A 27,975-nucleotide genomic window follows, 5' to 3' on the forward strand; every position below is an offset into this window, starting at 1 on the left:
ATGATAACTTGGGATGCACTGGGATGCCATTCACAAGTGATCTATCTATCATCCATTCCAAAGATCCCAAAGCATTGAATGTATATTAAATTGAATACCTTTATAAAGTTCTGCATTTCTAATAGATGAAGGTTATACAGTATAATGTGTTTATTTTCATGTTAGTTCTCCGTAGCAGTGTTGCCCACCCATTCCACACTTGCCACAGTGCAGAGACAAGTATTGCTTTCAATAGGTTAAATTTAAAAACAACTGCAAAACCACTAAAGTGTAAATGTGTTATTAATTAGATTGTGATCTCTATGTGGAAGGAATCTTTCCTCTTGTTGCTTTAACACTTAAAGGGGGGGGGCAGGGGGTTGGGCCACCTTTAAGTAAACTTTAGTATGTTAAAGATCGGTCTATTCTACGCAAATTTTCAATTGTCTTCATTAATTATTTTGCATAGTTTTTTTTGTATTATTTGCCTTCTTCGTCTGACTCTTTCCAGCTTTCAAATAGGGTTCACTGACCCCACCTAATAAACAAATGCTCTGCAAGGCTACAAATGTATTTGGGTTGCAACCTTTTCTCAACGTTTTTACCGGCCAGTGGGGGGGCGGGAAGAATAGGGTGTTCCGTGATGCAAAAGAGGGTGGAGCCACATCATGTGTTAAGCGAATTGGGGGCAGGCCAAGGGCTTTTTTAAGGGTATTACAAATTTACCAGCATCTACATTGCCGGTAAATTTGTAATACCGGCCCAGCCTTGGCAGGTGTTTTACCGGCTAGGCCGCTAAAATACCGGCCGGGTGGCAACCAAATTGTTATTGCTACTTTTTATTCCTCACCTTTCTATCCAGACCCTCTCCTGTTGATATTCCAGTCTCTTATTCAAATCAATGCATGGTTGCTAGGGTAATGTGACCCTAGCAACCAGCTAGCTGAAACTGCAAACAGGAGAGCGGCTGAATAAAAAGCTAAATAAATCAAAAACCACAAATAATAAAAATGAAAACCAATTGCAAAGTGTCTCAGAATATCACTCTCTACATTATTCTAAAAGTTCATTTAAAAGTGAACAACCCGTTTCAGCAGGGGCGTAACTACAGAGGAAGCAGACCCTGCGGCTGCAGGGGGGCCCAGGAGGTATAGGGGGCCTATGAGGCCCTAATCAATGAGAAATGTCAATATATATTGGTAAAACAGGACAACCTCTGGAAATGTTGGGGGCCCTAAAATTAATTTGCTGTGGGGCCCAGTAGCATCTAGTTACTCCACTGCATTTCAGCACTTATTTGTACTTATTTACAGTGCTTCATTATTATACTGACCCCTGTCTGATCTGCTAATGTACTATTTATATGCTCAGCGCTGCGCATGCAAGACACTGACTATTTTATTTAATAAAGAAAACAAATCGATCTGCGTTCCCGTGACAAACTGCAAGGTTTCTCTGAAGAGCTAGGCAAACGCGAAGCAACGTCTTTAACCCATCCAGGACACCGTACTTCCTGGTAAGCAGACAACACTAGACACATCCAAAGCAACAAAAATGGCGTGTGTTAGGAAGCTCATATTGCTTGCGGTAGTTTTGTCCTGTGGCACTGCGGCTTTATGCGGTGCTAGTTTTTTAAACTACATACTGTTCCTCTGTGTGCTGCCCGCGCTATTGCTTGCTTGGACTGATAATCCGAAAGGTAACAAGCGGATTTGCGTGCTTGTTCTTGGAGACATCGGCCGTAGCCCGCGGATGACGTATCACGCGCTGTCATTGGCTCGGCATGGGTTTTTTGTGACCCTTGCAGGCTTCCGTGGTAAGATGTTATTGTTAACTCTTTATATTGCTACATACAGTATATAAACTGTGTAAAAAACATGTACCTTCTAAATCACCTAGACCCTGAATCAAATAAACGTGTCAGCATGTATACTTTGTCAAGATATGGTTTTTTTAAAAAAAAAAAACTTTGTGCAACTTGTTTGAGTGTGTGCAAGTCATGCACAATACTATGTTGTTCTGCACTAAACTTCATGCATCTTAATTCTTTATTGCCCCATAGTTTCCTAATATTTCTTTGGCCTCAATGACTAAAGTTTTACTAATTTTGGTACCTCGCCTATTCATCAGCATCAAATGTGTCTTCTCTTAGAACAACTCCCTTATGGGCAGGTACTCACAAGACCGATAGTAGTAATAACACGCATATCACCAGAACCTTTAAATGGCAGGATTATAATATGAAAAAAACAAATAACTGCAATTTTTATTTTTTTTTTATTTCTAATGCCAAATATTCTAGGGTTGCCACCTTTTCTGGAAAAAAAATACCGGGCTTCATATATATTTATCTTTTTTCCCTATTAATAACATTGGGATCAACTATCATTTTTACCTGCCAGGCCAGTAAAATACCAGCCAGGTGGCAACCCTAGGTGTATCTCAGTTGTATAGTGTTTGCCAATTTGTGTTGTTGTAAAGGAAGGTGATGCATAAGTTGTACGGGACAAACCATTTGTGTGCACTTCCTTCTAGATGTTGAGGTTTTTTTTTGATTTTGGCATTAAGAGTAGAGCCACACAATGCTATTTGGGGGAGATTAGTTGCCAAGCGACAAATCAACCCTCAAATAGCATTGTGTTCCTCTACCCTAACCAATTGCAAAAGTAATGAAAGGGGAAACTTTTTTATGGTGTTCAGTGTATTCTGAAAAGCAGATAAATATGACAGCATTTCACAGCTGTTTACATATCCTTATACAGCATGACAGTGTCAAAGGTTTGCACTTGGCTTAACAAGAATGATGAGGATCTATGCAGACATAACTAAATGTAAATAATACACCCTTTCAATCTGTATATCATTTACTGTATGTACAATTTGAACTATGTGAAATGTGATCAAAAGCTTTAGCAGAGTCATAAAGGGCACCTATCATTAGTAAATTGTTTCTCTTACTGGAGATGTAGGCTGATAGCGCTCATGGTCAGGTGGTGGGTAACATGTTTAGCCCAAAAAATCAGGTGGGGGTAACATGTTTAGCCCAAAAACTATGCCCTTTTATATATTATAACATCACCTCCTTTGCTTTGATTGGATTGACTATGATTATTTATATAATATATTATATAACATATCGAGTCTTAGAAGCTGCAAAAACTAAGCTTCTCACCTACTCACTACTTCTACTACTACTACTACTACTACACTTTGCAGTAGTGAACTGGCGAGTAGCTTAGTTTTAGCAGCTTCTAAGACTCGATTTGTTATAAAATAATTTTAAAACATTGCATACATACTCAAGATACTGAGAACTTTGAAAAACTGTAGTTCAGTAACAAAGACAGACTGTGACAGGCTATATGTGTACAATAGTTATGTAAACCTAAAAAAAAAATAATATTTAAAAGCAGTTGATCGCTTGCCTTTGCTTTTGTTCAAACTTTCAGAATCTGAACCCCATAGAGAGCTCTTACATCATGAAAGAATAAATATTCAGCCAATTTCTGAATTTAGAATGTTTAAAGGTAAGTTATTTATGCATTTCTTTGCGTATGAAAAAAGTATTATTGCTGAAAACAAAATTAACATAATGAGTTTCTCTTCTCTTTACTGTAACTTAGACTTAATTTTGATTACTGATATATGAAAAAAAATGTTGAAGTAGTTGAAAAATACAAGCAATCACATTTTTCATGTTTTCATTTTCTGGTTGTTATGAGTGTGTTTTGTTTTGCAGTTGGCCCACGGATGTTTCAGTACTTTGTTAAGGTGATTGTTCAGGCTTTTCAGCTTTTTTACATATTACTGAAGATTGATCCCCTTTCATATATCATTCTTCAGGTAAGAGGTGCTGTGCTGTCTTGTAGAGATGTCTATAACAATTTATATGTTCTTTACCAATGATTTTACTCAATACACTCTTCCCAGATTTTAACAATGCTCTTTATGTCATAATTATTGAGCCTGCTCATTAGTACAATCATAGGGTGAGATACAGATCCTTTGTAGGCTAGTTATCACAAATATATAGCCAAATACATTGTCTCTGTTCTCAAAGCTAGTTTTTCAAATTACAAAGCCAGTTTAAATGTTAGTTTAAAGCAAATATTGTCCCCTACCAAAGATGGTAGACCATATTAATGGATCAGACCCTAAAACTCAACATTTACTTGGACACCACTCATCACTACTTTTCGAAAACAGAACAAAGAACCGTAACTAGTTGAACTGCTAAAGAAAATAGTTTTATCCTCCTTTCTTTATAGCTATACGGTTATGTTGTAGTTATAGGTTTTCTTTTCTTTAAAGTGTTTCTGTCTTATTTCTGTGGAATGAGTGACATTTTGTGCTATATCTATACAATCAACTTAAATGTAACCAAGCTCAAGCTTAAAAAAACAAACAAAAAAAAATGGTTGTTGAATGAGCCAATTCTGCACCTAATTTTAACATTTTACTTTACAGCTTGCTGTTTACATTTATTATTTACATGATATACATATATATATATATATATATAGGCTTGTTTAATTGTATTTAATCTTTTTAAGGCAGAATCCTCCAGGCTTGCCTAGTATTGCAGTTACGTGGTTGTTTTGTGTTCTAAGAAGGAGCCAACTCATAATTGACTGGCATAACTATGGCTATTCAATCATGAGCCTGACAAATGGACCAAAGCATCCAATTGTGCGAATTGCAAAATGGTTTGTAAATTTTAATTTTTTTTTTGTATTTATTTCTAATACACTTAACCTGTTCTCCATTAAAGGGATCTTCCACCCAAAAGTATTTATGATATAATAGGGTTAAAAAAAATTATATTTTAATATTTGTTGTACGAAACAATCTGGGAAGGTTTCTTGGTCCGATGTTCGGGTAGGATAAGGCATTCAGCCAAAAGGCCTTATTTACTAAGCTGGGGCAACATACAAAGTACAATAAAGTGCATAGAGCATGTTGTCATGCTGGTTATGACCTAAGGCACAGCTAAATCTCTCCTAAATAGGAAAACAGAGCTTTATGCCTTGCTCTGTACATTGCTCATGTTGAATGTGGGTGTGTGTTGCTTCTTTGCAAACGTTAGAAAATTGTAAATGCAGATAGATTTATAGGAATATGTCAACTATAACAATATAAAATATTAATTACAGAAAGCAATTATCTTCTTTGTTGCAGGTATGAATATGTGTTTGGGCGTCTGTCTGATTATAACTTTTGTGTGACTAATGCAATGAAGGATGACTTAATGGTTAACTGGAACATCAAGTAAGATTACATTTCAAGGCAGATTATAAATTATATATGCAAATAAAATATCTACACAGAGTTTAAATTACATAATACCAGTGTGGGATATATTATGCAGAATTCTTTGGACCTGAGGTTTTCTGGATACAGGTTGTTTTCAATAATTTGGATGACCATACCTGACGTCTACTAAGAAACATTTAAATGAACCCAGCAAGATTGTTTTGCTACCAATATGGATTTACAGTAGCTATGTTATGGTCAAATACAATGTATAGTTTAATTTTTACAGAGACAACAGCAATAACTGGAAAAAATAGGGATATTTGCTTAAAATACAGTCTTATGGGAGGTGGCCTTACTAGTAAGATCTTTCTGGATATTGGGTTTCTGGAAATCAGATCTCATACTGGTATGTAGTCCTAAAACAATAATCTCTCTGACCTAGTAGACCTTCTTCAGTGAAATTGTAGTCTGACACATAATTAGTTCATAGGATAAGATTTTGCTGACTATATTTTAATGCTGTTTCTTTGATATGGAACCTTTTTTATTTGAATTGTACTGCAAATCAGTACTTGGTAACAAGCTGTAGCTTTTAATTGCTGCCACAATTTAGACAGTCTGAAATGTTTTTTTATGTGATATAACTATAAAATCCATTCATCAATGGGTGATAATAATCCATCTATAGATAGAACATATGCTATTTATAACTTGGCATGGCAATGACAGTTTTAGCCAGAGGCACTGAAGCTCCCACACTCTGGGTCAGCAGCTTGTATTTTTTATGCATCTTGCTAGTTTTCTGTACTTTGCCCATTACCTTTCTGTCTAAAATGGTAGGTTATTATAAATTTATTTTTTAAAACTCAAAATAGCCCGGTGCTTATACATTTTATCCACCTCTAGCCATGGTTCCTGATAATTTTTTCATAGGCACTATTTTTGTCAAAATTAATTTTACTCTTGCTAAATACTCTTGCCTTGCTAAATTGTATGATATATTCTAAGGGTTGTATAGTTATGCCCTTCCACTGTCTCATCAAATCAGTACACTGCGTAGCCCTAAAACTTTCACTTTTACTATGCAAACCTTGTGCTATTCTGATAATTATTAGTTATAAAGCGCCAACAGGTACCAACAGTACAAAAAAAGAAAATATGCAGTGGAACACATTGTTGCACTGATTTATATTACTATTTGGATGCCACCAATGCTTCTGATAATATGGGCAGTGCTGTCTCAGAGGGGATAATATAATAAAAGAAGCAACTACTAGTTGCTTGCAACTAACTTGGTTACAACTACTAGTTTAATAACCCACAGTAGCAACTAAGTTGGTAGCATTTATTGGTCATCTGCTTAAAAGCAAACAAATTATTGGTTTCTATGAGTTTTTTAGTTAATACTTATTGTTCTTTTTTCCTCATCCATGTAACATTGATGTGTGTAAAGTGCTATAGAAGTGAACAAGTTTCTGTGAATAGTGAACCAAAGCTGTGCGTGTTAATCTGTCCCTCTGCTCATTTAATGCAGAGCTGCTACTCTCTATGATAAGCCTGCCTCCATTTTTCGAGAAACCCCAATTGAAATGCAGCACAAATTATTCTTGAATCTTGCAAAGGAGTATCCACCATTCAGATATCAGTGAGTATTCTCTAAATAAACATAACTGATATGTATTGTTTTGTAAATCAGCAGGCTGCTGGCATCATGATTTTTACAGGTAACTGAATCACAAAGTTTCCAAAAAGTTAATTGTCCCGTATTTAAGCTTCTTTGAGACCACACCTAAATGCATCAGCTAACTGATTCCACTTGACTGGTTGTACTTAAAGGAAAGCTATACCCCCCAAACAATGTAGGTCTCTATAAAAAGATATTGCATAAAACAGCTCAAATGTAAAATCCTGCTTCATGTAAATAAACCATTTTCATAATAATATACTTTTCTAGTAGTATGTGCCATTGGGTAATCATAAATAGAAAATTGCCATTTTAAAAAATAAGGGCCGCCCCCTGGGATCGTAGGATTCACTGTACTCACAAACATACCAACAAACTATACATGTTAGGTCACATGAGCCAATTAACAGAGTTGTGTCTTTTGCTTCCACACTTCTTCCTGTTACAGTTAGAGTTGTAGTATTTCTGGTCAGGTGATCTCTGAGGCAGCACATAGACCATCACAAAATGGTGGCTCAAGGCAAGAGATGTAAAAGGGCAATATTTACTTAAATATATATTCCAGTTTGGCAAGATTCTTTAATATGCCACTTAATATGATATGAACTATCTGTTGCTTAAGTGTTCATTTTGGGGGTATAGTTTTCCTTTAAGAGCATTCCTTGCATTTGTGTTTTTTAAGGCGCAACATGCTGCATTTTCTTGCGCTTGACACGTGTCCAAAGACATAGAACCTTCATATTTGATGGCTTATATATGGATGGAAAGGGGTCAAATAAAATCGATCTGAGTATAAAACAAGTATTTTTAGTTACTGCACATTAATAAATTACATTTATTTGTTTATAGTATTGATTACATATGGGTAATATAATAATATGTTACATAAGGTGCAAGTTGTTTCTTGTTTGGTTCAGGTCACAATCTAAATGCTCAGGCACTGAAAAAACTGCTTTCACTGATTTAACCCTGGAAAATGGTGCTGTTAACTACAACAAGGAGCGCCCTGCATTATTAATCAGTAGTACAAGCTGGACAGGTCAGTTTACAGGTCACCATATATATTTATGTATTTGCTTTTATTAATGTATTAACGTTTACCAAGCAGTAATGGGAGGGGGGGGAGAATACATTCTATATACTGCAAAGTTAAAAGTTGCGGGCAGTCATCTGCAAAAAAAACCAACTTTATTAGCCAGCCTGAACCTGCCCGTGGGTTTTTTGCCAACCCGCACATGACTAGATAACCATATCTGTATTTGCTGGTAATTACTTTGGCTGGTAGAGAGAGTGATTTATGTTTCCAAGAAAATACTAGATATAAAAAAACTATATATAGGTATAGCATTTTTAATTTCATCATTGAATCGCTAAGTTGCCTGAAAAGAGAAAATACATTTGTTTTGTACTTTACTTCGTATGACTACTATTTTCTACTTTTTGCAGAGGATGAAGACTTTTCAGTATTACTGAAAGCACTTGAAGGTGAGTTTCAAATTCTTATTTTTTTTGGATTCTGCACCCTCACTCAAGATGGGGCCCATAGCGAAGACTTGCATGCGTTCCAGTGGGACACACTGTTGGATCTCCCTCTGCAATTTATTATAGAAGAAGAGGGGCTATATATAGGCTGTTTCTGTGCAAAAATTTTATATTACTGTTCCCCTTCTAAAACTGCAAAGTGTTTTTCGTGCTTAAGACTTTCTCAAGCAGTATTTCAAAAAGTTATCATACTCACTTAGTAAGTTGCTGATGTTGTGAATTAATACTCAAAAATACTCCAAAGTTAACATTTCACACTGTATTTAATATGCCCTATGGCTTTCTGTGATTTTTTTTTTTTTTGCATTGAGGGAACAGTGATCATTTATTTTGTTCTGTTATGCATAAGGTTCCAGATAAATAAATAAATTGGTTTGGGTAAGAGGTGTTTGGGATTTGATGATTTTATTAAACTGAACAAAATAATGTTTTTCTGTTTTTTTTCCAGAGTATGAATTGTATATTCGAAATGGAGCCAAACTTCCATCACTTGTTTGTGTTATAACAGGTACTCCCAGACTTTTGTATAAGAATGAAAAGATTATTTGTGTTCCTAAAGTTGCTGCTGGAATAAAGCTAGTGTTCTGGCAAAAAGGGTACGATAGAAAATGAAAATCGCATTTTATGCAAATGACAGTTTCCTCCAATAAATTATTTGTACAACTCTAGGAAAGGGGCCTTTAAAGGAACACTACAGTCGGCTAATTAAAGAGATGCAGTTTAAGAACATCCAGATTTGCACACCATGGTTGGAGGCAGAAGATTATCCACTTTTATTGGGTAAGTACAGCATTAACTATAATTTCAGGGGAGACAAATCGAACCATTGGCAATGTTTGTGACACAATGGGGGCTATTTACTAAACTCCGGTCAGGCTTTTTGGGGCACAACTCAAATTTTAAAGCCGATGCAGCAACAAGCCTAAATCCAAAAATCCGCTATGCTATTTTGAATTTTCTATGGACATCGCTGGAATAATCCTGCCCATCGAGCCATTTCAGGCAAAAATCTGTAAAATTTTGGCTTTTCCAGAAAGCCTGAAAAAATTGAGCGATTTGGGAAAAAAACCCCAAAAAAACGCATGATAGAGTTTTTACTCGAACCGATTAAATCAAGCTTTTTTAATAATAAATAAGGTAAAATATGGGAGTTTTGTCATGGCATTTTTATTTAAATGATGAGATAAATTTGGATTCAATAAATAACCCTCAATGTGTGTATATTATTTTTTTCTGCAACTGACTGACCAGAATATTAATAATGATCATTTGTAAACATTCACATGAAATGATATTACCTAGGATCGGCTGATCTGGGAGTGTGTCTCCACAAGTCATCCAGTGGCCTGGACCTTCCAATGAAAGTGGTGGATATGTTTGGTTGCTGTCTTCCTGTTTGTGCAATTAAATTTAAATGGTGAGAATGTCTAACTATGCTTTATTTTTAATGCTTACTTGAAATGGCTGATCATTTGGGTTATTTTTGTGGCATATGCATGATAAATAAATGCCATCCTTGCCATCTCAGTATACTCTATTTTGCCAGCAGACCCAGATCCCACACTACAGGCTCCTGGACCCAGATGAACATTCTGTATTGGAAGACTATAGCTGAGTGCTGTCTTCCCATACAGGCATTCTGTCTGAACCCAGTAGCAGGTAGAGAATTTTTCTAGCTCTGTATTACGGGGTGGATTCCAGAGTAAGCCTTGTAAATATTGTGCCAAGGTTCCTGCCTATTCTAAATACCTCTAGTAAGACCCCATTGTGGACCATACACATTTATAAATTTGAGCCAATGGTCAAACAATCTTTTTTTCCATTCTTTTCCATTTATTTTTCTTTGTAGTTTACATGAACTTGTAAAACATGAAGAAAATGGTTTAATATTTGAAGATGCACTTGAGCTTGCTGAACAATTAAAGGTACCGTATTCTACATTTAAATAATATCTGTTTTATATTTCACTATTGATGATCTGTTAATAACACTGAAGTGTAGAGGTTTAACTCTGTTACTGTACACTGGGTTACTCTAGGTCGCATGACTAGTAGGATTTGCAGTAGAGATTAACCAAACACATACAGTAAATAGTGGCTTGTTAATCCCACAGGTTAGAGTCCTGCATCGGGGTCGGGTACCTGCGGAATACCCGCAAAATGGTTGGGTTTTGGGCAACGAGTCCCCGATACCTTGGCCGTGCGGGCAGTCCGCAGGTAACCCGGTTACCCGCAGGTAAGTCCCTAGGTAACCCAACAAAATTGCGGACTTGATACCACCCACCCTTGTGGTTCTTCCAGTTTTTACATTTGGGAAGATTTGGCACCTGAATGACGTCACTTCCCGGCAAATGTGACATCACTTCTGGTTTGCTTGTCCCCGGGTTGGAAGGTTAGTTGGCCTATTGCTGGTCGTGTAGGGGGAACATGCAGGTCAAATTTTGGGTTGCGGTTTTCAAAACATGGACCCGAGCAAGACTTTATCACAGGTTTTTGGTACAGGCCAGTTCTTGCACCCTCACCTCAACAAACTAATTCTGTAGAGATCTCACTTTGTCCATGGGGGGCAAACTATCATTAAACGGAAAATTTATTATGAGCTTCAATCATAAAAAAAATAAGGACTTTCGAAATGCAATTAATTAAAAATTCTGTAGCGTATCTAAAATAGTCGACAAACTTTTGCCACAAAGTAGGGAGTACAAAATTGTCAAGAATTGTACTTTGTAGCGTTAAGCTTTGCTTCACTAGAACCAGGGGCCCTAGCACCCCCTAGCTAGAGATTGAATCAGCTTCATTTGGCCCAGCATGTGGGCAGCCAACCCCCTATTTAGCAATCTGCCTTTCTTTGGAAAAAAATATATTTTAAGGACAGTAAGGTTTAATAACATGATTGGGAGGGGTTCTCTTTTGCCTGTATTTTAAAAACAATCAACTTTAAACCAAATCCTGTCTCTCTCAATGCAGTTTTACACCAGAGTTGGTTATTTTAAAAGGGTTAGTGCTAATACATTTTTTAGTAATTGACAAAACTGTCATCAAAATCTGACTACTACATGAAGAAAAAATGTAGAAAGACAAATTGCTGAGTAGGGTATAGTGAGGATTATCTTGATTATTGCAAACATTACAGCATTTTTAATTAATGATGCTTAGAAAGATTCATATTTCCATAAGATGAATCTTATATTACATTTTCATGATAGTTCCTCTTTAAATGTAAATAAAGCTATGTGTTGTGCTTCTGTACCAGCCCAAAGCAATGACAGCCCTTTATCAGGGAAGATCTGTGTCTCCAAAGATGCCCCAGTAGTTCCCCATCTTCTATTCTGCTGATTCACTGCACATGCTCTCTGCTGCTGTCATTTAACAAACTTAGGGACTCACAATATACAGTACATGTAGAATATAAATGTCAATAAAAAGCTGATTAGTAAGTAATACAGATAATTACTACACGGCAGTACAGAAACCAGTGCAACTAGCATCAGAATTTAATAATCAGCCTTGTACTATCATCTTATATTACAGGCAAACCTCATTTTCTGCTTGATAATTTGCACCAGCCTCTAAGATTAGCTTCTCAACTAGGGATGGGCGAATTTTTTCGCCTCGTTTCGCCAAAAAAAAGACGCGCGACAAAATAATTTCGCCGCGCGACATATTTTTTTTGACGCCCATAGACTTTAATGGGCGTCTGCGACATTTTGCCGGCGGCGAATTTTTGGCGAAACGAAACAGGTCAAATTCGCCCATCCCTGTTCTCAACAGCTGCTCAGAGCCCAGACACTTTCCAAGATGGTGACCCCCTGTGACAAGTTTGAAGTCCTGGATCATTGTTGCTATTGACAAGTTGAAACTTTAGGCTGGTGTAATAAGTGAAGTATATAAAATGGCATTTTTAGAGTTTTTAGGGTTTAGTTCTCCTTTAAGCATAATCCATCCAGCTGTGCTGGCAGACACTGACTGACAATTCTGGGTAAATAACGTTCATGTTAGCTTTTAACAATTTATATAGGATTTATTTAAAATAATTTTACACTGTAGAATGTAAATAACGTGTCTGTGAAATTTGTAGGAATCATTGTGTATAATAGAGAAGGATCAATCTTCTTGATTTAAGTGGAATTTGTGAGTGTGGTAGTTGGAAACCTGAGCAAACCCACTCGTTTATGATTTTATGGTATATTTTGCTTTTATCTGTTGTGTATTTCCCAGCAGTACAAAAATACAGCTATTATTTTATATAGCAGTGCGATGCTGTCTGTCTTGCAGGATATGTTTATGGATTTTACGAGTAAGTCAAGCAAACTTAATAGATTTCGACAAAATCTCTGTGAATCTGTACAAATACGCTGGGATGAATCCTGGGACCAGATTGTTCTACCGCTGATCACAGAAAACTGTAAAACTTAGCTGCGGCATTGCATAGAACTGTTACTCTGCCTCCATGTTTTGGATGCTGTAAGACTGCATGCAGAAAACTAGAACCCGCTGAGTTCAAGTGGAAATCGTAGGTTCTACAGTCAACACATTACACTGTGAAAGATCCGATGAATGTGTTTCTTCTTGTTACTGGTCACGTGCATAAATATACTGTATATTTTTTATTTGGATGGTAGTAATTTAATAAAATTATTCTTGGACCAAACAAAGTAGTAATGCATTTCACTCCGAATTTCCACTCTTACAGTCCCATCTTCTATCCATTAAATGTGAATTTCATACTGAGAGGTATTTCCCATGATTACGTGCAATTGGTAGTGTCATAAAATAGGACACATTGACAAAGTGACAATCACTCATTACCGAGATTTCAGATGGACACTCTCCATAATCCATATTCCACTCTCTTGGCTCTTGCTGGCTGCTTATAAGGAGGAGTAGAATAATTTAATGTTTAAACCTGCTACTTCTAGGATCCATAACTTTTTCTGGGAACAACCGACAAGTAACATGCCATCTGTTGTAAGTGTTTTCCATTCTCTTCAATGGGATGTGGTGCCCTTTACACAGCAAGATGGTTGCCTGCACTGAAGTCAGCGTTTATTTAACCACACAAAAAAAACTCCCACAATTAAGTGTATGCGTATCTCTTGTAATAACTTATGTCATATATACAGTGGTGTGAAAAATTATTTGCCCCCTTCCTGATTTCTTATTCTTTTGCATGTTTGTCACACTTAAATGTTTCTGCTCATCAAAAACCATTAACTATTAGTCAAAGATAACATAATTGAACACAAAATGCAGTTTTTAAATGAAGGTTTACGTTATTAAGGGAGAAAAAAAACTCCAAATCTACATGGGCCTGTGTGAAAAAGTGATTGCCCCCCTTGTTAAAAAATAACTTAACTGTGGTTTATCACACCTGAGTTCAATTTCAAAGGTTATAAAGCCATTTCTAAAGCTTTGGGACTCCAGCGAACCACAGTGAGAGCCATTATCCACAAATGGCAAAAACATGGAACAGTGGTGAACCTTCCCAGGAGTGGCCGGCCGACCAAAATTACCCCAAGAGCGCAGAGACAACTCATCCGAGAGGCCACAAAAGACCCCAGGACAACATCTAAAGAACTGCAGGCCTCACTTGCCTCAATTAAGGTCAGTGTTCACGACTCCACCATAAGAAAGAGACTGGGCAAAAACGGCCTGCATGGCAGATTTCCAAGGCGCAAACCACTTTTAAGCAAAAAGAACATTAAGGCTCATCTCAATTTTGCTAAAAAACATCTCAATGATTGCCAAGACTTTTGGGAAAATACCTTGTGGACCGACGAGACAAAAGTTGAACTTTTTGGAAGGTGCGTTACATCTGGCGTAAAAGTAACACAGCATTTCAGAAAAAGAACATCATACCAACAGTAAAATATGGTGGTGGTAGTGTGATGGTCTGGGGTTGTTTTGCTGCTTCAGGACCTGGAAGACGTGCTGTGATAGATGGAACCATGAATTCTACTGTCTACCAAAAAATCCTGAAGGAGAATGTCCGGCCATCTGTTCGTCAACTCAAGCTGAAGCGATCTTGGGTGCTGCAGCAGGACAATGACCCAAACACCAGCAAATCCACCTCTGAATGGCTGAAGAAAAACAAAATGAAGACTTTGGAGTGGCCTAGTCAAAGTCCTGACCTGAATCCTATTGAGATGTTGTGGCATGACCTTAAAAAGGCGGTTCATGCTAGAAAATAATAGCTCAAATAAAGCTGAATTACAACAATTCTGCAAAGATGAGTGGGCCAAAATTCCTCCAGAGCGCTGTAAAAGACTCGTTGCAAGTTATCGCAAACGCTTGATTGCAGTTATTGCTGCTAAGGGTGGCCCAACCAGTTATTAGGTTCAGGGGGGCAATTACTTTTTCACACAGGTTTGGATTTCTTTTCTCCCTAAATAATAAAAACCCTCATTTAAAAACTGCATTTTGTGTTTACTTGTGTTATTTTTGACTAATAGTTAAATGTGTTTGATGATCAGAAACATTTTGTGCGACAAACATGCAAAAGAATAAGAAATCAGGAAGGGGGCAAATAGTTTTTCGCACCACTGTACATGAACTATACTATATATACTAATAAACTGTGGCTAATGAGACCATACAGCGGATCGGTTTTTATAGGAAAGATATTAAAATAGAACCCAAACACTAACTTGTGACCTTTATTACACTTTTAAGCATACATTCAGAATCTCTACATTGTTGTCTGTATTGTATGGAAAAATAGTCTTCTTATGAACAGGTACAACTTGCCACATCAGCCCAGCTTTATCTGAAAGATTTACAAAGAAAACATTTTAGACAAATTTAGACTTTTTTTTCTCTCTCTCTCTCTCTCTTGCTATTTTGTAGCAGAATCCCCCCTGCATAATGGACTGCTTCTCAGTAAGCATATACAGTTGCAACAGAAAGGATGGGTGTTTATATAGAGCTCAGAATAACTAGTTAAATTAACCTGGCTACTAAATGATTAGATAGCAAGTGTGAACGTAAAATAATGCTTACTGGTATATAATACAATTAAGGTGTATTGTGTATTTTTAGCTGAATATTTAGTTTAGTTTGCTCATGTCAAAATTTGTGTATATAGGTACAGTATATACTGCCTCTTTAAAATGCTTCCCTGTCATTTACCGGAGAAATATTTAATTGGATTCAAAACATTTCATTTTTGCTCACCGATCTCTTAAAATAAATAAGCTACAAAATGTTAGTAGGTGCACACTCTTGTCAATTCGAGGTGCTGATCCATACAGAAGGCTGCCCGACCCAGTCTCCAAAAATATATGCAAAATATAGGAAGTGGATCGCACACTCTGTGTTAAATACATTTTTATTTGCCTGCCAAAAAGAAAATGGTTACAAAATCAATGTCTGCCCTACTAGTTTCGACCATAAAAACGGTCTTCCTCAAGAGCACAAACGCAACAATAAAGTAAGTAAAAGCAGCCTTTACTTAGGGCAGGACATTATGATTTTGTAACCATTTTCTTTTTGGCAAATATAGAATTTATTTTGAATACAGAGTGTGCGAATTCACTTCCTATATTTTTCTCCTAAAATAAACAAGTCTGGGGTCAGTAATGTAGCTTGAGGAAGGCTACATCATATTTAGGGAAAGAGCTGTATGAACACCTGCTCAAAAGGAGGTTTGGCGGACCCATTTCATATACCCAAAACCAACATGCAGTAGGGTCTCGGTGTTCAATATAAAATCAGGTAATGTTTTCGGGGGGATACTTGTTTGGAAGTAGTGTTTACTATTTTCTCACATCTCCCACATACAAGTAGGATTTGACTTAAAGGAGAAGGAAAGTCATTTACCACTTGGGGGTGCCAAATGTTAGGCACCCCCAAGTGAATGTATTTACTTACCTGAAACCAAGGGCCGGTGCTCCTATCAACAGCAAACTGATTATACCAGTGGGCACCACGGAGCACTCCTCTTCCGGCTTCTTCTTTCTTCAAATTTTCCAGGGCAGCCACATGCGCAGTAGAACGTAATATCTGACTCACTCTAATGTGCATGCGCAGCCGTGAGAAGAAAGAAGAAGACGGAAGAAAGCTCTCCGTGGTGCTCTCTGTGAATAACCCTGGGCAGGTGCAATTTTCTTCTGATAGGAGCACCGGCCCAGGGTTTCAGGAAAGTAAATACATTCACTTGGGGGTGCCTAACATTTGGCACCCCCAAGTGGTAAAAGACTTTCCTTCTCCTTTAAATCCTCTTAATTCTTTATATATATCTGATAAAGGCTGCACCCCCCGAAAATCAAATGTGCATCATAACTAGTTATTGTATGGCCAGAGACAGTTGTGAGAATGTGAGTTTTATCACATGACATTGCTATTGTGCTTTAATATGGACTTTACATACCAAGTGTAGTGTGGAATAAATCATATGTCTCAGGATTGCGAATGGTCGAAGCCACAATCACTTTTAGATGCCTTCCATCTTTAATACAGTTAAAAAGCTTTTTTAAAACTTTAGAAAAGGAGATGATTATATCTGGGTCATACACAACATCTGAATAGAAAAAAACAAAAATTAATATTCAAGCATCATAATTAGAACTATATATGCAACATTTTGGGTGTCATTTCCGCAGCGAAACACCAATGCATTTGTGCTGGAGTTTAAGCAGAGGCAACAAAAAGTACTGTGTACCATTGCTCTAGTCTAAAGGGTCAGTACAGGTATGGGATCCGTTATCCAGTAACCCGGTATCCAGAAAGCTCTGAATTAAGGGATGGCTATCTTCCATAGACTCCATTTTTAAAAAAATAATTTCCTTCTTTAAAAATTATAAAACAGTAGCTTGTACTTGATCCAAACTAAGATCCTTAATCCTTATTGGAAGTAAAATCAGCCTATTGGGTTTATTTAATGTTTTCTAGCAGTGTTAAGGTATGAAGATCCAAATTTTGGGAGAGATTCCTTATCCGGAGAACTCCAGGTCCCAAGCATTCTGGGTAAAAAGTCCCATACCTGTGTACCCCTTTGTTTACCTTAAGTCTATAAAAGCTCAAAACGTTTTTTATTTCTTGAGGTAAACTGGACAAACCGGGAAATTAAAGCTACTCCATATTTATACCTTGCAAGGCTAATAACTAGATTACCTGTGCACAGATAAACCCTGCATAAGACTCCTGCTAACAAAACAGTCACAACAAAGGATAACAATAGGGGTTTATACTAGTAATATAATTATCTACATACAGGGCCGCCATCAGGGGGGGACAGGGGGGACAAGCGTACCGGGCCCGGGCATGAAGGGGGGCCCGGCAGCGCTGCATTTTTTTGAAGATCCGGGCCCCCCTTACGAGTGCCCGAGCCGTACGTCTTGCCTCTTCAGTGCCGAATGCGGAAGTGCCGAAAAGCCGAAGCCGATGCGACGAAAAGACCCGAAGTCACGGAAAAAGCCGAAGTCACGAAGCGCCGAAAAGACCCGAAGTCACGAAAACAGCCGAAGCCGAAGTCCTGAAGCAGCGCAAAGACCCGAAGTCACGAAAACAGCCGAAGCCGAAGTCCTGAAGCGGTGAAAAGACCCGAAGTCACGAAAGGAGGCGAAGTTGAAGTACTGAAGCCATGAGTTCAATTCTACTGAACACCAGTTTGTGTTTTTTTTTTTTTTAATCCCCTGGCCACCAATGTATTATTTTAATATTCTATAGGCCCCTGCCACCAATCTTTTTTTTAAAACTTTTGTTTTTGGGGCCCCAATTTTTTTTTTAACTCGTAAGGGGCCCCTTGCCACCATTGTTTTTTTTTTGGGTTTTTTTTTTAAAAAAAAAATTAATTTTCTTTTTGGTGGCCCCAAATTTTTTTAACTTGTAAGGGGGCCCCTGCCACCAGTTTTTTTTTTTTTCAAAAAAAAATTTTTTTTTTTAAATTTTTTTTGGGGCCCCAATTTGTTTTTAACTTGTAAGGGGGCCCCTGCCACCATTTTTTTTTTTTTCAAAAAAATTTTTTTTTCAAAAAAATTTTTTTTTTCGGGCCCCAATTTGTTTTTAACTTATAAGGGGGCCCCTGCCGCCAATGTTTTTTTTTTTTCAAAAAAAAATTAATTTTTTTTCAAATTTTTTTTGGGGCCCCAATTTGTTTTTAACTTAGAAGGGGGCCCCTGCCACCAATGTTTGTTTATTTTTTAGTTTTTTTTACATTTTTTTTTGTTGGGGCCCCAAGTTTTTTTTTAACAGGGGGCCCCTGCCACCAATGTTTTTAAAAAAAAAAAATTTTTAATTTTTTGGGGCCCCAATTTTTTTTATAAGGGGGCCCTGACCATCAATAGCTTTTTACAACTTGTGTGGGGGGGGGTTACTTTTTTAGCGCTGATGTCTGTGTGGTCTTTTAACTGCGATGTGGGCGGGATATGGGGCGGAGCTTGGTCGTCAGTGTGGGCGGGGCCCAGGGGGCCCCAAAAATTTTGTTGTACGGGGCCCCGTGATTTCTAATGGCGGCCCTGTCTACATACATTGCAAGGACTGAACATGGATTAACTTCAGTTTGCTTGTTCACTGATCTCATGTTTAATGAAATACCCTGGTTTGTGCGTGTATGTCCAGTACTTTTGCCTTGATTTGCACTTTGCTTTAAGAAAGGTTAATCTATTCAGTTGAACACACAATACTTATAAGTGTAAATACAGAAGAAAAATCTGGAAGAAGGTCAGAACCCACAGGGAGGGGGTGACCAACAGATAAACTAAATTGTAGCACAGATTGGGTTACATGTATTTTACAAAGAATCAGTCATTTTACCTGATGCAATAACTACATCAACTTGAAGCTGCAATAGTTGCTCTTCTGTAACCAAATCCCAGTTAAGTTCCATAACCGATACTTGAACACTCTCCGGGTTTGCCGCCTCACCATATTCTTTTACATTCTTCTCTTTCATCAGATTATCTTGTTCTGTGTCGAGGTTGTAGCCATTCAGGTGAATATTTCCTCTCAGCTGCTGAAGAACTCTGTTGTGATAGTCACTAAACAGATATCTCTTTGGGGAGCAGCTTTTACATATGACAAGTCCAGTCAGGCCAATTCCACTTCCTAGTTCTAAAATCGATCTCACAAAGAAGTACATAAAATTATTATAAATAAATTCATCGTTGTTCGTAAATTATAAGAAATATATATTTTATTTTTGGTGAGGGTGGGGAAAATCTGAGGCTGGGAACTACAACTCACAGCCCACTTTAACTCAAAGGCTTTCAGACAGTAGCATTGTTTTATTTCATTGTACCCGTTTTATGAAATACACAAACACCATGTAGCCACCCAAAACATAGCCCCTGTATCTTTGTAACTCTTGTCTAGCACCCTGCTTTCATATGAACCAATCGAGTGGGCCGTATGAAAGTGCATATCATTCTAAAGAAATTTGAAACATACCTTCATTGCAAATTCTGATGACTTCTGCAAATGTTATTGCTATTGAAAGCCATATCTGTACCTTGTTATTGTCTGCACTGCCGGTTCTGAATACTGAAATAATGTAGCAGAAGCCACTCTGAGTCCTAAATGAGTGAAGGAAAAGTCAGCTCTCACTTTCAAGACTCCACTTCCTGCAATGCCTTGATGCTGTATCAAAGGTCTTTTAATCAGCTGCCTTCTGCTACATTATTTCAGTATTCAGAACTAGCAGTGCAGACAATAACAAGGGACAGATATGGCTTTCAAAAGCGATAACATTTATAAAAGTCATCAGAATTTGCAATGAAAATTTCTTTAGATTGGGGTCATATCAAAGTAGAGTGCTAGACAAGAGTTACCAAGATACAGGGGCTATGTTTTTGGGTGGCTACAGGGTGATTATGTATTTAATAGTACAGGTACAAAATGAGTGGTACAGAAAGGGGTAGAAAAACACTGCTTTCCCGTTTTATTTGTGTTTCATGGAATCTGTCACAGAAAAACACATAGGAAAGGAGTGAGAGACAAGGAAAAGCAGAAAAAAGTCATAACCAAGTGAAGATGATTAAAAAATAGAAAAAGTGAACAGTTGGCTTTTGCAGGTGTTTAGTTAAAAGGAAGGCTGGACAGAAATATTTGCTGTAAGCACCACACAAGCCTTGCATCTAGAGGGCTCATTTACTGCATCTACATCTGTAAAAGGCTCAATCAGTGCTATCCCTATTTTCCAGCATGTGAGTATTAATATAAGGCATACCTATTTTTGAAGATATCTTTATTTTCAATGGACCAATCGGCTAAAGACAAAGCTGCCTCCCAGGTCACCAGCCCCGTAGTACCTTCAGAAATAATCGCTACATTTTCACATAGGGTCACAGATTCCCCTAAAGGCTATAAAAACATGCGAAGTATTAAAGGAAACATATAGGCAAAAATGTATATTGTATACATGATTATGGTATGGTATACTATATGGTGCTGATAGCCCTGTTGGTAGAGCTCCCCATAGATGCTTTCTGGTCCCTGTCTGAGTTTCAAATGAGGGGTGTTAACAGTACCTGCCAGAAGCAAATTAGGAGGGGGACAGCCAATCACAGCCCTGCAGTCACACAAGCAAAGACAGGTTTCAGTTCCTTATCAGGTAAGCCTAGCTGCTGATTGGTTCCTGTCCTACAGTGTGCCGAGTTCCACCCCCTCCCCTGCCCAGCCTGGGAAATGAGGTGGAACAGATGGGAGGGACTACTAGGGTTTTTGCAGAAATGTTCAATAAAGTAAACAGAACTACTACTTTTTAAAGCACATTCCTTCTATATCTAAAAGAGTAAAATGCACAGGTATATTCTTGTTTTTTTTACATACAATGACTCCTTTAAATAAACACTGGACTGACCATGGTGTATCAGCATGTTGTAATTTTATTTGATGACTTCCATGGCCCAGCATGCTCTTCTTTTCATTAAAAACAAAATAATATTCCTAGATCAGTACAATCACTCACCAACAGGTAACTTTTGTGGCATCTAGTGGTTTCTTCAGAGTTCAAGGCTTCTGCAAGTGCATCATATAAGTCATCCAAAGGCTCAGCTCCAGAAGATTCATGCTGCACAACATAAGGCATTACTTTCAAGGTACTTCTGATGGGCCAATATATTTCTATCCTTTGGAAACCATGTCAAGGACGGTCCAAAAACATTACAAGTATACAATAATTATGGGAAGGCTATCTTCCATAAACTCCATTTTAAAGAGGTGGTTCACAAATTCTAAGTAACTTACTTACTTTTTTTTTTAATAGTTTTTTAAATTATTTCTTGTGGCTCTTTTCAGCTTTCAAATGGGGGTCACTGACCCCATCTAAACACAAATGCTATGTATCGTTATTGGTACATTTTATTACTCTTCTTTCTATTCAGGTCCTCTCCTTTTCATATTCCAGTCTCTTATTTAAATGAATGCATGGATACTAGGGTAATTTAGACCCTAGCAACCCGATTGCTGCAAACTGCAGAGCTGCTGAATGAAAAGCTAAATAACTCAAAAACCACAAATAATAAATAGTGATGGGCGAATTTATTCGCCAAGCGCGAATTTGCGGCGAATTTGCACGATTCGCCTCCAGCGAAAATATTCGCGAAACGCCCGCAAAAATTTGCCTGAAAAAATTCGTCAAAACGGGCGCCGGCGTCAAAAATGAGACGCCGTTTCGCAAATTTTTCGCGAAATTCACGAATTTTCCAGCGAAGCCAAACGGCGCAAATTCGCCCATCACTAATAAGAAATAAAAAATGAAAACCTATTTTAAATTGTCTCAGAATATCACTCTTTACTAAAGGTGAACAACCCCTTTAAGGATCATGATAAATCAGCCAACCAGTCCCTCTTGTTCTCTTGTCTAAGGCTGGAACTACACGATGCGTATTCTTGAGAGCTGACATGCTGAGAGGAAGCGCATGCGAGGAGACGGATGAAGCGAATATAAGGTAAGTAATAGAAATGTCGGACCTTGTTGATGCGTGCATTCGACACGACTGTCGGATGCGAATGCTACACGATGCGTCTTCATCCGACAGTTGTGATCGATGCGCGCAGCAACAAGGTGCGACATTTCTATTACTTACCTTATATTCGCCGCAACCGTCTCATCGCTTGCGCTTCCTCTCAACGTGTCGGATCTCAAGAAGGCGAATTGTGTTGTTCCAGCCTAAATCGCTTACTGAAAGTGATATTGACATAAAAAAAAAAAAACTACTCTTCGAAATAATAATGTACATTAAATGTTACCTATAGGTCATTCTGATCGGTTTTCACTGATAGGGCTGCTTATGTAAGTAATTGTTACTAAACCAGACTGCCCCTTCTCAACCTGTTAAGAGTTTCTAATGCTAACAGACTTCTGCTGCATAAATATGGCAGCCCCCTCACAGAGGAACATGGGGGATCAGATAGGTAATGTAAAATCATCTGGCAAATGCTTCTACATTATAAATAGCATGTAAAGACCTGCTGCTAGCCCAATTTGAAGTCTTGTGTTATTCTAACATTATCAAGGTTGTATGATCATTTGCATATGTAAATTCGAGTTTGGTCAAACTGTTTGTGGTGGATTTACTATTTGGCCAAATCCTAAAACTGTGAATTTAGTGCATCCCAAGTCTCTATCTCACTACAACCATATGAAGACTAGCCGCTAGCCCTAGGTGAAGTCCTGTGCTGTTATAACAATATCAAGCTTATATAAATGATGGCAGAGTATTAATAACTATAATAAAATAATCACATTTCTCACCTTTCTTATCAGCTCTGACAGGAATAATCTTCTGTACTGTGGTGATGGTGGGTACTTTTGGCACAGTGGGTGCAGAACAGTCTGGTAAAAGAAAAACAGTATCAAAGCCTTAACTGAAAATATGAACCATTTACATTTCACACATTGTTAGTTCTATCTATCATGCTAACATTTAAGATACAGAATGCCAGTGTAGATCCCTAAGGCTATATAAATTGTTTAAATAAGACACTGGGGGGTGGGGGTAATATGCAATACAGTCACAGAACTGTTAAGCTTACTAAATGACATCGAGTTGACAAATATCGTTTTACGAGTGCGTATCCACACCTGTTTTTAAATGCATTTGCAGTGTAATATAATGGTTCTATAGCATGAACTTGCACATGGTAATAAATGATCATTATCCAAAGCATTTTGCACAGGTTTTTACAGGCGATTGCTCATCATGCACATTCACATGACTGTAACTACAGTTAAAGACACAAACCTTAAATACAAAGAAAAAGAAAACTTGACCTTGTTTTTCCGAATTCAAGGTATAGACTAAGAAGGGGTCATTTACTGATTTGCAGGGTGCAAGTTGCATTTTATCTGCATTCTGCTCTTAACTGCAGCACACTGACTGCAATCTGCTCCCTTTCTGGGAAACGCATATAAGCTCCACCGCTCATGCCCTTAGACATATACTAGTTACATGAGGGTGGCCGGTTCATTCACAGAGCTGGGACAAGCTTTTTACTGCACCTGTCTACAGCATTGCCAAAGGATATACAGTAATGCATTTTGAATTAAAGGAACAGTAACACCATAAAATAAAGTATTTCAAATATAATGTACTGTTGTTAATCATTGGTAAGAGTTATGTGTTTCCTTTGGAAAGACTACTATACTTTATATAAATAGGCTGCTGTGTAGCCATGGGGCAGCCATTCAAGCTGAAAAGGGCACAGGCCATTTAGCAGATAACAAATATGCTCTGTAATATAATACAACTGGATTCTACAGAGTGTATCTGTTATCTGCTATGTAACCTGTGCTTTGAATGGCTGCCCCCAGGGCAACACAACAGCTTGTTTATATGAACTATAGTAGTCTTTCTCAAGCAAATACACTCGTTGTACCAGTGCAGGGAAACAGTATATTATATGTTAATTACTTAAAAACAATTAAACGTTTTGGTGTTACGGTTTGTTCAATCTGATATACTGAGTCTGCAATGGTCATTTAATATGCTCTGTGATTTTCTGTTTTTGTAATTATTACTGCGCATTGGTTTTTGATCATTTAAATGGCACTTCTCTGCATCAGAACTACAACTCCAATTATCCAGAGGCAGCATTTTGTATTGGTGGATACCTGCTATAACCTTTATTTTGTGTCCCCCCTTATTAGTCAACTGAAGCACGACTGTAACTATTCTAATTGCAAAATGAGACCTCATTAAAGCCAATCACAAAGGATGACGCACACACTTAAATGAATCTTTAAATTAACTTGTAGTATGATGTAGAGAGTGATATTCTGAGACAGTTTTCAATTGGTTTTCATTTTTTATTATTTGTGGTTTTTGAGTTATTTAGCTTTTTATTCAGCAGTTCTGCAGTTTGTGATTTCAACAATCCAGTTGCTAGGGTCCCTAGCAACCATGCACTGATTTGAACAAGTGACTGGAATAGGAATAGGAGAGGCCTATCACAATCATCAACACAATATATTTGTAGCCTTACAGAGGATTTGTTTTTTTTAGATGGGGTCAGTGACCCCTATATGAAATTAGGAAAGAGTCGAAAAAGGCGGTAATCCATTCAAAAAATATAAAAAAAGAAAAAACTAAGACCAAGTGAAAATCTTCTTAGAATTAGCCATTCTAAAACATACTCCATGTTAACTTAAAGGTGACACACACACTTAAAGAACCTTACCTATATTATACCTCCTTATTTGTGTTTCCATTTATGTTTACCTAAAGGAAAAATATTAAGTATGCAATAAAAAAAAATCACTGGCCACCTTGATGACAAAGAAATGTATATCAATGAAGAAATAAAATAATTTTTACCTTTTCCAAAATTTGTGATATCAGTAATGGATCTTGTTTTACTACTTGATCAAGATCCTGGTGAGGGGAACAAATAAAATCATTAGCTGATAATACACTGATATAGCTTGCCCTTTAAACAGGTAATAGAGGTTTTGCTCATAAGTGAGAGGCATGGATCGGTAATGGTTAGCAATGCCACTTTGCAGTGATGGGGTCCTGATTTTGATTTCAGCCTGGGCACTATAATTTGGTATGTTTTCCCAGATACAGGGGAGAACTGATCATGTGGCCATTAATGGACCACATTTGGTATTTGATATTTGGGTGGGCCCATAAGCTGTCAACTTGGTCCATATCAGGTTTAAATACACCAGGCCCTGATGGCCTGCATTCCTGTCATAATGAAACAATTTTTTAGGGTCGGAACCGATTCTTTGGCCCCAGGGCCAAAAGATCAAACTGATATAGGATATCTGCTTGTTTGTAGAATTAGCCAAACAAGCTGATCTTTCAGTGTACTGCCACAATAAGTTAGAACCCTGAATCTGCTGTGTCAGTACTATCAGGGGAACTATCGCGAAAATTAAAATGTAATATTAGCTTCAGCATACTGAAATAAGAAACTATTTAAATACAATTAAAGGCATGTTTTTTTCCAAAACGCATCAGTTAATAGTGCTGCTAAAACAAAATTCTGCACTGGATTTCATTTCTCAAAAGAGCAAACAGATTTTTTTATATTCAATTTTGAAATCTGACATGGGGCTAGACATATTGTCAGTTTCCCAGCTGCCCCAGTCATGTGACTTGAGACTGCACTTTAGGATGGAACTACTTTCTGGCAGGCTGTCACTACTTAATGTAACTGAAACAGTCAGTGGGACTTGGCTTTTACTATTTAGTGCTGTTATTAGATCTTCCAGGGAGCTGTTATCTTGTGTTAGGGAGCTGATATTTTATCTTCCCATTGTTGTGTTGCTGGGGGGAGGGAGGGGGTGATATCACTCCAACTTGCAGTACAGCAGTAAAAAGTGATTGTTTATCAGAGCACAAGTCACATGACTGGGGGCAGCTGGGAAATTGACAATATGTCTAGCCCCATGTCAGATTTCAAAATTGAAAATAACAAAATCTGTTGGCTCTTTTGAAAAATGGATTTCAGTGCAGAATTCTGCTGGAACAGCACTATTAACTGATGCGTTTTAAAAAAAAAAAAAAAACATGTTTTCCCATGACAGTATGCCTTTAAACATTCTGGACCATTTCTGAAATAATCAAGTTAATCTTTACTATCCCTCTCTCAGCATCTGTTTCTCCTCATTGTGTCTTCACTCAGGAGTTGGGTGTCAGATGCATGAAGCAATATATTATAGGGGGGCTTCTTTTGCCTAGAAGATGTATTAGCGCTCACTCTATTAAAATCACCAGACACCATGTCTCTCTACATGCAGAATTTGTGCAAAAGGCAGTCATTTTGTTAGATTTTGTTTGTACTGGAATCAGTTATAGAGTGAGCTCAAATTCATCTGCTAGGAAAGGAAGCCCCCCTATAAGATATATTGGATCATTCATCTGACACCCAACTGCTGCATGAAGACAGAATGAAGAGAAACAGATGCTGAGAGAGGAATAGAATAAACTTGATTATTTAAAAAAAAAATGCAGAATGTTTAATTAATTTACAGGCGCCATCTTCAGCCGGTTCAGGAATCTTTAGGTCTTTTTCCAGCACTTTTGGGAATTTCCATGACTTTCGGCACATGCGCAGTTGCCGCAAAACAGAAAATTGCTCCAACTGCGCATGAGTCAATATGCCACTTCCCGAAGAGAAGAAGATGGCTGCTGTGAACTCCGCTGGACAGAATTTGCACCGAGGGGTAAGTAAAGAGTTAGGGGCATTTAGCAAATGTACCACCTAGGCTGGGGGGGCAGGGAGGTCTATGTAGGGTAGGGGGGTTTTAGTAGCAAGGGTTTACTTCTCCTTTAAGCAGACTAAGGTCAAGGTAGAGAAGTGGCTTATATGGTAGTAATGAGGTGTATCCAAAGGCACCCAGATTCATACAGGGGAGCTGACATCTCTATTAAACATAGTTTATATTGTTTGAGTGGCACTTTTGTCCCCTTTTCACATAATGATAGAAACAAGCACCCCTGTAAATAACGCCACTAGTTGGGCATCCTTAATAAATGCCACCAAAAAGCCCTTGGTACTTTTTCCATTTAATTAGGATTTGTGTGTTTATTGGTGGAGGCTCAGCAAGTTCTGTAGAACTACGTCTCCCAGAATCCTCGAGTCCAACGTGCAGCTCAGTAAACGGAGAGAAAGCGCCTACAGATCTTTGGGGCTGGTGACAAGAGCCATTCAGGTTAGAGGAAAGTCTCTGATAGTGGGACAAGAGGACAAGGACTTGGAAGTCAGAAGAGGAGCAGCCGGCACTACTCACGTGCCACGGGAAGGAAGCGACGCGCCGGCAACTTAAAAAGCTACGCTGGAACGTGTCGAGCAGAACTTCCGGCTCAGGCTCCATAGCGATGTCCAAAGGGAGCGCCCAAGTACGCGCCGGAGGATGTCCTAAAATGCGTTCCGTACCCGTAGATATAAAATAACTGACTGAGAGGAAACCGATGTGACCCGGGGCGCCACAAAGTAGTGCTCTAGGGAGCGGACATTTATGAGGAGCTGCCTTTAGCGAGCCTGAAGCGTTGATGCAGTTCGTGCGCCCTCTATTGGCAGCTCAATAAACTTCAAGTTGCAGCTTACGCGCTTGTATGTGATTTA

General features: G+C 38.0%; 2 protein-coding genes across 5 annotated transcripts; one reads left to right on the forward strand and one right to left on the reverse strand.

The window, feature by feature from the left end:
* Window positions 1–1,432: 1,432 nt before the first annotated feature.
* Window positions 1,433–13,111, forward strand: alg1.L (ALG1, chitobiosyldiphosphodolichol beta-mannosyltransferase L homeolog). Of its 2 annotated transcripts, none has more exons than XM_018233878.2 (13): window positions 1,433–1,495; window positions 3,429–3,506; window positions 3,719–3,822; window positions 4,537–4,685; window positions 5,158–5,247; window positions 6,770–6,880; window positions 7,837–7,958; window positions 8,366–8,404; window positions 8,910–8,969; window positions 9,131–9,241; window positions 9,764–9,878; window positions 10,311–10,386; window positions 12,736–13,111. In XM_018233878.2, exons 2-13 carry the CDS (start codon window positions 3,497–3,499, stop codon window positions 12,874–12,876), a joined length of 1,128 nt encoding a protein of 375 aa, XP_018089367.1. In that variant the 5' UTR covers window positions 1,433–1,495; window positions 3,429–3,496; the 3' UTR covers window positions 12,877–13,111.
* A 1,987-nt stretch (window positions 13,112–15,098) lies between these two features.
* On the reverse strand, window positions 15,099–27,950 carry eef2kmt.L (eukaryotic elongation factor 2 lysine methyltransferase L homeolog). Of its 3 annotated transcripts, NM_001096629.1 has the most exon segments (9): window positions 15,099–15,226; window positions 16,829–16,906; window positions 19,213–19,520; window positions 20,624–20,757; window positions 21,365–21,466; window positions 23,153–23,233; window positions 25,215–25,271; window positions 27,641–27,818; window positions 27,845–27,861. In NM_001096629.1, coding segments are annotated over 8 exon segments (951 nt in total). In that variant the 5' UTR covers window positions 27,725–27,818; window positions 27,845–27,861; the 3' UTR covers window positions 15,099–15,119.
* Between the last annotated feature and the right edge of the window lie 25 nt (window positions 27,951–27,975).

Source organism: Xenopus laevis, chromosome 9_10L (genome assembly GCF_017654675.1).
Source record: "Xenopus laevis strain J_2021 chromosome 9_10L, Xenopus_laevis_v10.1, whole genome shotgun sequence".
In the NCBI taxonomy this organism is placed as follows: domain Eukaryota; kingdom Metazoa; phylum Chordata; class Amphibia; order Anura; family Pipidae; genus Xenopus; species Xenopus laevis.

What these genes read in the sequence shown, in the direction of transcription:
- alg1.L (XM_018233878.2), top strand. An exon ending in ATTGTGCGAATTGCAAAATG is followed by an intron (nt 4,686 to 5,157) that starts GTTTGTAAATTT and finishes TCTTTGTTGCAG; the next exon opens with GTATGAATATGTGTTTGGGC. An exon ending in ATTACTGAAAGCACTTGAAG is followed by an intron (nt 8,405 to 8,909) that starts GTGAGTTTCAAA and finishes TTTTTTTTCCAG; the next exon opens with AGTATGAATTGTATATTCGA.
- eef2kmt.L (XM_018234631.2), bottom strand. Translation starts at nt 27,724, where the DNA reads ATGGAGCCTGAGCCGGAAGTTCTGCTCGACACGTTCCAGCGTAGCTTT. An exon ending in AAAGATATCTTCAAAAATAG is followed by an intron (nt 19,521 to 20,623) that starts GTATGCCTTATA and finishes CTTCTTTGTGAG; the next exon opens with ATCGATTTTAGAACTAGGAA. An exon ending in TGATGTAGTTATTGCATCAG is followed by an intron (nt 16,979 to 19,212) that starts GTAAAATGACTG and finishes TTTTCTATTCAG; the next exon opens with ATGTTGTGTATGACCCAGAT.